The sequence below is a fragment of the Mus pahari genome, chromosome 1, assembly GCF_900095145.1.
Source record: "Mus pahari chromosome 1, PAHARI_EIJ_v1.1, whole genome shotgun sequence".
Lineage (NCBI taxonomy): Eukaryota > Metazoa > Chordata > Mammalia > Rodentia > Muridae > Mus > Mus pahari.
In genome coordinates, this window is record NC_034590.1 from 101,676,878 (window position 1) to 101,684,539 (window position 7,662).

General features: G+C 50.9%; 1 protein-coding gene across 4 annotated transcripts in view; it reads right to left on the reverse strand.

The window, feature by feature from the left end:
* Positions 1-4,288: 4,288 nt before the first annotated feature.
* Positions 4,289-7,662, reverse strand: part of Chst15 (carbohydrate sulfotransferase 15) — a 79,737-nt gene continuing 76,363 nt past the window's right edge. Inside the window, exon 8 of one of the 4 annotated variants that reach the window (XM_021198917.2) lies at positions 4,289-6,227. In XM_021198917.2, coding sequence (XP_021054576.1) covers positions 6,037-6,227 — 191 coding nt within the window. In that variant the 3' untranslated portion in view covers positions 4,289-6,036. The remainder of the gene's footprint in view (positions 6,228-7,662) is intronic. The other 3 variants (XM_021198908.2, XM_029541926.1, XM_029541933.1) reach the window with 3 other exon arrangements.

The following is a 7,662-nucleotide window of genomic DNA, read 5'->3' on the forward strand; positions in this document are numbered from 1 at the left end:
AAGAAGAAGAACACCAGGGTACCAAGGTCACACAGAAGAGCACCAGGGCTACAAGCATTGATCTGGAAGTAAAAATTAAAAATTTCGAGTTGGCATTGTGCGACCCCTTTCTGTGGACCTGTACGTTGTGACTTCAGCCAGGTGTGCATTCTTTCTGACACTCAATTTGTGCTCGTTAACTCTGATACCCACTCATGAGGACATCAGAGCTGTAGTGTCTCCATGGTTACAAAGTGAATCTGCTGGGACACGGGCCTTCCCCAGGCTCACCTCTTCTTCCGTGCTATCCTGGAGGAGAGGAATTTGAAAGTGCCAACTGGAGCATCCTTTTTGGTAAGGAGTAGCTAAGGTCAGGGGAGGCTCCACCTCACCTCCACCCTCAAGGCCCAGCCTTTCTTTGTTTAGCCAGGAAGGGGTTCTTCAAGGACCTGCCAAGTTCAGTACCTGTGGTCACCTCATTATTTTGCCTTGGTGAGCCACAAGTATACTTATGACCCATATCTCATCCTTAACTGAGACCCACCTGCTTCTAGATAGGACTAGGGCCTGGCTCTCTTGAGGCTTTTCAAAATACAAAGAGCTTCTTATGCACCCCATGAGAGCCCAGAAGAAGTCTGACTCCCACAGACTGCTGCCCCAGTAAGGGGTTCTCTCTGGTGGAATTCACGTTTGTGGCTGTGCCCCATCCTGGGGATGTTATCATGTGCTGCCCAGCAAAGGATCCTTTCCTCTTCCGGCTGTCCTGAAGACCCTGCATGGGGCACAGCCACTTGCAGGTGGCAACCGAGGCACATTGTTGCTCCTCTTCAGCCACTATCCCTGTTTGGCATGTTACCTGGAAGTCTCCCATCATTGAGGCCATGCATTCCTCCTGGGACAGTAACCTGCAGTTCCAGGGGCCCCAGGACTGCCCATAGCCAGTCCTTCTGCCTGAGCCATGCTCAGCAGCCAAGGAAGAAAATGAGGAAGGATGCTGGCCAGACTGGGAGGCCCAGGTCCAGGCCCAGGACCTGTGCCAAGGCAATAGGGCAGGGGGCAGGAAGGCAAGGCCAGCCTGGACCATTATATAGATGGATGCCAGTGGGGTTGGAGGGCAGCCTAGCAAAAGCAGGGGACAGGGAGGTTGCGTGCTTGAAGCTCTCTTGGGAACTAAGAGAGGATTCTATTTTTGTAATTCTTACAAGCAGTCGTCTCTGCAACACGATGAACTCAACAACAGCCAGGCTTTAGAAACTAAAGCTGCCCAGTGGTTGCAACTGAGGAGCTGCCAGAGTAGATTCGCAAGCACTTAAAAAGCAAAGGCAACCATAAGCCCTTAAAAGACACTCCTCATGAAACCATGTGGTCCTGTCTAGGGTGCACAGCACTCGGCCAGGTGAGCTTCCCGAGGGAAGGTACAAGCCAAAGGGCTTGCAGCTGAAACTCCCGTCCCACCTGCCCCATCACAGAATACTAGGGCCTTAGCTCAGAGCCTCTACTGACCTGCTGCTACCTCAGTCACGTTAAGGTCCCCCATGGTAAAGCTACAAGGGACCAGCCACTGGGCACCTGTTACATCTCACTTGCTGGCCTGGCCAACTCCCAAAGCCACTCTCCTGTGGTCAGCTGCATGATGGCCTCTGAAGATGTCCACAGCACAGATGCCAGAACCTGTGGATGAATTATTCCCTTAACACAACAAGAGACACTTTGTGGAGGAGATCTTGAGATGAGGCAGTAACCACAGATTATCCCGGGTCACTCCAAGGGTCCTAATGAGAGGCAGGGTGTGAGCAGAGGCCACGTGACCAGGGAAGCAGAGGGAGACAGAGACTAAATATGGCACTCTAGGAAGAAGCCTACAAGCCAAATTACCTGGCAGCCGCTCAAAGCTGGGAAAGGCCTGGGCGTAGCTTGCCCTGGGATCCCAGGAGATGCAGCCTAGCTTCCTCCCTGCTTCAGCCTATAGTGCCTGGTGTGAGCCTGCTGCCCTCTGGGACTGCACGATGAGAAATTCACTGTGTTTGAAGTCACCATGAGGACCTTAGTGATCAATGGGACAGGTCTGGGGTCACGGAAGCAAGGCCAGCCTGAATCCATCACAGATGTTAGCAGATGTTAGCAAGGCTGAAAGCCATTCTTCCAAAGGCCTGGACTAAGGGGGTTACTCCTCAGAGCTCTCTGGGATCGCCAGCCATTTCGGATGAAGTGATTTGTTGCGGCAATGGCTAAGAGCTCACAGTCCCTGCCCTGCCACATTCTTTCCCTGGTGCCCCTCATGGGAGCTGGTCCCAGAGTTCAGGGAAAACCAAACTCCTCAAAGCTAATTTTTTCCTGCAAGTCTCCACTAGACTGGCCTCGCCCACGGGGCCCAAGGCTCTCCTCGGGATGTGGTCTCCACCCCAACAGATAAATAACCATCCTGCTCAGCACCACCGGGGCTGTTTCCTAGCAGCAAGGGTAGGGGAGAGCTCCAGGCACAGGGGACTCTAGCTTTCAGAAGTATGCCCTGGCCTGTCCGGCTTCTTGAATCCACCGTCCTCTATCCCCTCCAGACAGGAGCATTCTTGCTAAGGGAAGCCAGCCCCAGGTTGTGCTGAGTCTAGCGCCACACTCAACACACCCTGATGAGGAGCAGGGCTGGGGAGAAGGGTGGGGCTGACCAAAGGGCCACACTGCGCTCAGCACGATCCAGCTTCTAAGTGGGAAGTCTGCAACTGCCTCTCTCCCCAAACTGACGTGGTGGCGTCCCGAATGGGTTGAGCCTCTGAGTAAAAAGAGGATTCCTTTGAAAAGGTTATGAAATTAAATGAGACCCTTAACAGTATTCCTGGCATCTTTATGAAAAGAGGAAAAGGTATCGTGGACCTGCACAGAGAGATGGTCGTGTGAGGGGGAAGTCACAGAGCAGGCACAGGGAAGCCATGGAAAGAGGCCACAGAGAAACCAACGCACTGGCTCCCTGAGTTCAGACTGACGCATGAGCAGTGACCAGTAAGCATGGGTTGTGTGGTGAATGAATGTGAAATGTCCCCATGGGCTCCCATGGTTGACCACTGTTCATGAACACTGAACATGGTTGACCACTGTTGGTGCTGATCAGGGAACCTGTGGAACCTTTAAGGGGTGGAGCTTCATTGGAAGAAGGTGTGTAAAGCACCCTGGTTACTTTGTTCCAGTGACCAAGGCTGACAGGTACACCCTCTCCTTCTCCAAGCTTGTCCGTATTTCTTGAGTGCCAGCGGGGCCCTGCCTACCTAGGGATGAGATACACTCAAGATGCACCAAGGACCTCAAACTCAAATTCTGAAAGCCAATAGTCACGTCAGTCTTAGATTCCTGTGTCTGAAGACCACGTGAAGGACACTTGATGCCGGATGGAACCTCCCACCCTGACTCCCAACCCCAGCAGGCCTCCACAGGAATTCCCCAGGGAATGAGTATGGCCCTGTGTCTGCTCTGGGACTGTCAGTAAGGCAGGGGAAGTGCTGATCTTCCCGCCCCAGGACTCGCTCGCTCCCTCACGCGCACAGAACATCACGGAAACAACTGGCCAGCTTGTGAAGGAGGACCCACTCTTGGCAGGCACCAGTTGTGTGGGTCCATCTTTAATTATTTTAAATATGAATAAAAGTACAGAATAAATGTGACTCGCATATCATACCTTACACGACAAGGGAGGGAAGATGTCATACACCCTGGCACACGGCTTTGGGAATACAAAGTGTCTTCGGTACCAGGTCTGTGTTTCGCTTTGGTTTGGGGTGACAGGCTCGAGTGCCATCACCCAAAACGCTGCCTGTGCTCTCAACAAGAGGGGGCTCCAACCGAGCAAAAGCAAAGGCAGTGTTGGTGACCCCTGGGGAGGGACCAATAGAGAGAAAACTGGGTCTGGATGGCCACGGATGGCAGAAAGGGAGGGGCTGCACGTATAAAAAGATCAGCAATGAACCAAATAATATTGGAAATAATACCTTTGGCAATACTTCTGTAAGAAGCAGAATCACGCGACATGTTATTCACATGCATAGGAGTGCGTAAGAAAAATCTCTTAGAGTCGTGGTTGGTGTGAGGAGGTAAGATATGTCCTGGAAATGACAGGCAAAGGGGTGGAGAAATTAATTCATAAAGGCATCATGTCTCTAATGGAGGAGAAGTCCCATCAGCAAGACAGCTGAGAGGGCCCCGCTCAGTATAAGTGCACACGTACGCGTGCGCGCTCACACACACACACACACACACACACACACACACACACACACACACACACGGTATTAGCTCTTCTTAGTGGCTTAGTTCTGTCCTCTCTCTCTCTCTCTCTCTCTCTCTCTCTCTCTCTCTCTCTCTCTCTCTCTCTCTCTCATCATTTCTTCCCAAAGCATCCTTGTACTCAGGCCAGATTTTCCCACTGGCTGCTGAGCCAAGTGGCCACCGTGAGAGAAGGGGGAATTGTCCTGGAATACAGGCCACAAGACACACGGCCCCTTCAGTAGCAGAACGAACCCAGTCCATGCTGATGCCCAGAGCTCTCCCCGAACCTTCCAATGGGCTGAGAGTCCCATCTCCAACAAGGGTGGACTGCAGCAGGACTCACACAGCTGAGCAACTGCACAGCCTCCTGCTGCCAAAGCCCAGCTTTTCTCACACGTTCAAGTGACCGTCGGGCATGTAGTATGTACACTTTCTGACGCTGGTGGACAGGATCCTGACCTGAGAACACAGCTTCACGGACAGCATCCCTTGGCAACGCTCCAGTGAAAAGCTTTGTGATATCCCCACCTTGTCCTGTGTGCCAAATGGGCTTAAGCTGTTCTCTCTGGTATTCCCTGGGGCCTTTTTGTTTTGTTTTGTTTTGTTTTGTTTTGTTTTGTTTTGTTTTTAATGACAAGACTTTCAGCATATCCTTTGCAAACCAAGCTGCTAGCAGGCCTGGAAAGGTCCATAAAAATCAAAGCTATCTCCTAGTCACACCACGAGTGGCCCGAGCTTAGTTTGTGAGATGTGTTTCTGAGGACAGGGGTGTCTTGAGACTCACCCTTAGTGAGTTACAGAACTTTGGCTGTACATGACAGAGAATGTGGATAAAGATTCCTCCAAAGAAGACAGTGGGGAGCCTGTAACCAGCCAGAAACATCCTCCCACTCTCCCGTGACCCTCCACAAATGGGGAGGGCTTCACATCCTTCCTTGTCCACTGTTCGATGCCTTGAGGCTGTTCTGTTCTGGCATTAACAGCAAAACTTCCCTTTCCAAATATAAACTGAATTCCTTAAGGAAAACATCCGAAGGAACAGAAAAGAGAGGCAGGGCCAGTCAAATGCAAGAAGCAGTTTGTTTTAAAACTCTCTTTTCTCTATGCTGGGCATAAACAAAGACTATGGACAGCCTAGGTCAGAGAGATGAGCCTGTTGCTGAAAGCTGACTTCTGCATTTCTTCTGAGCACAGCAAAGGGAGCAGGGCTCATTTCTGATGTCACTGAAGGGCTGACTTGAGAATACGAAAAAAAAAAAAAACGAAAGAGCCTCCATTCTCCAAGCAGCTCCGTTCTCTGCCCACGTGGGGTTATCGAACTGTGCAAGGCCTGCTGGGATATAACACGTGAGGGGCAGCCCCAGAGCATGGCCTTAATCGGATCCCAGAGCTGTCCATCCCTGCACCCAGACAAACTCTCCTGGAGGAAGGAAGGCAAGGCTGGTCTGTGGCCTCCCGTAGCCTCCTCTTCCTACCCACTGGGTGCCAGAGAACCACTGCCCTCCTGAGAACCGAGGCACTCTGGGAACAGACAGAAGCCTGTACCCCCAGTGTCATTCCCAAGGCTTCGGGTGGATGCTCTTGATTGCAAGTTCTGCTCTTGCAATCAAGAGCAGAACTGCTGAACACGGCAAGGAAATTTTTAAAATAGTTCCCACAACAGGTGCCTTGGGAGGAGGAGATTGGGTGGGGCTCCAGCGGTTTTCTCCACCCTGCGGGTGACAGACAGTTCTCTGCTTGGAGACTTTTAGAGTCGTGGCAATGACAGAGTCAGTGGGCCCAGAATCTGCAGAAGGGACTCAGCTCTCATGTTGTCTTCCAGGCAAATGCTTCATCATCCAAGACCTGTGCCAGCCTTGTGTTGAAAGGTCCATAGAATTCACGCAGGATCTTCTGGGTGATTGGCCACATGGGTCCCAGACTACGATCCTCAGGACGCCGTGCATTGGATGCAGGGCTCTTGGTCATCAAAGCTTCCTGCTTCTCACTTAGAGGCCCTAGAATGAGAAGGAAAATGGTCCTGTAAGGTCCTGGAGGTGTCACTTGAAATGAAGGGGACTTCATATGAATCCTAGGTGATGCTCATGCTCAGCCAAGGCTTTCCTATAAGAGATGTGGTTGAACTGGAAAGATGGCTTAGTACTTAATAGCACTTGTTCTTGCAGAGAACCTAGCTTCTATTCCCAGCACCTACAAGGGGCTCACAATCATCCATAACTCCACTTTGAGGGGATCTGATACCCTCTTCTGACCTCTGAGGGCTCCAGGTACACTGTGATATATATGCAAACAGAACAAACATAAACATAAAATAAAAGGATAAATCTTTTTAAAAATAAAAAAAGATATGGTTGGATTCACTTGGAGAAACCAAGGAAGGGGGAAACCACTAGACACTGCAAGGTAATTCTAAAGCTCAGGCCCATGCCGGCCTCAGGGCAGCCCTGCTGGTAGTGAGACGGTGTCCTTTCACTTTTGGGCCACCTGAGAGGTCATGTCCATCTACTCTGTGTGGGCTGCCTTCGAGGCCCATCGCTTGTCCTAAGTAACTATGTACAGGGACTTTTGTTTCCTGGGACTCTGCCATCATCATTTCCAGTTTGGGTTCCTGTGTGATACAAAAGGGCTTGCTTGGGTCTCCTCTTTCCATCAGAAGGGCAGGAGGAATGGGAGTCCCTGTACCTGTAGCAATTGTATTATGGAGAGAGGCCCCAGGGCAGGCCAGCAGTGGCTGCAAATGATGCTCTATTGCACCATCCCAAATGTCTGGGTCACCAGCTGCTCCCCAGCTAAACCTTTGGTCACTAGACCACCAGGACCTTTTCTGAACCCCCAAGCCTGTAGAACCCACCCAACCAAAATCATTCCCACAGTCCAGTGCCTTAGGGTTATACAAGACAGAAAACTATCCTTACAGTTCTGTTCCTCTTAGGAACAGAAGACAACTACATTAATGCAAGATATCACTAGGTGGCTGTGATGGTTTGAATATGCTTGGCCCAGGGAGTGGCACTATTTGGAGGTGTGGCCTTGTTGGAGTAGGTGTGTCACTGTGGACATGGGCTTAAGACCCTCACCCTAGCTGCCTGGAAGTTAGTCTTTCACAAGCCACCTTCAGATGAAGATGTAGAACTCTCAGCTCCTATACAATGTCTGCCTGGATGCTGCCATGCTTCCACCTTGATGATAATGGACTGAACCTCTAAACCTGTAAGCCAGCCCCAATTAAATGTTGTCCTTATAAAAGTTGTCTTGGTCACAGTGTCTGTTCACAGCAGTAAAACCCCAAGACAGTGCCAAATGAAAGACAAAATAGGTCTAACCCTTGAGAAATAGAGTGTCCATGTTCAAGCACGTCACCAGCTGGAGAGAGAGAGAGAGAGAGAGAGAGAGAGAGAGAGAGAGAGAGAGAGAGAGAGAGAGAGAGAGAGA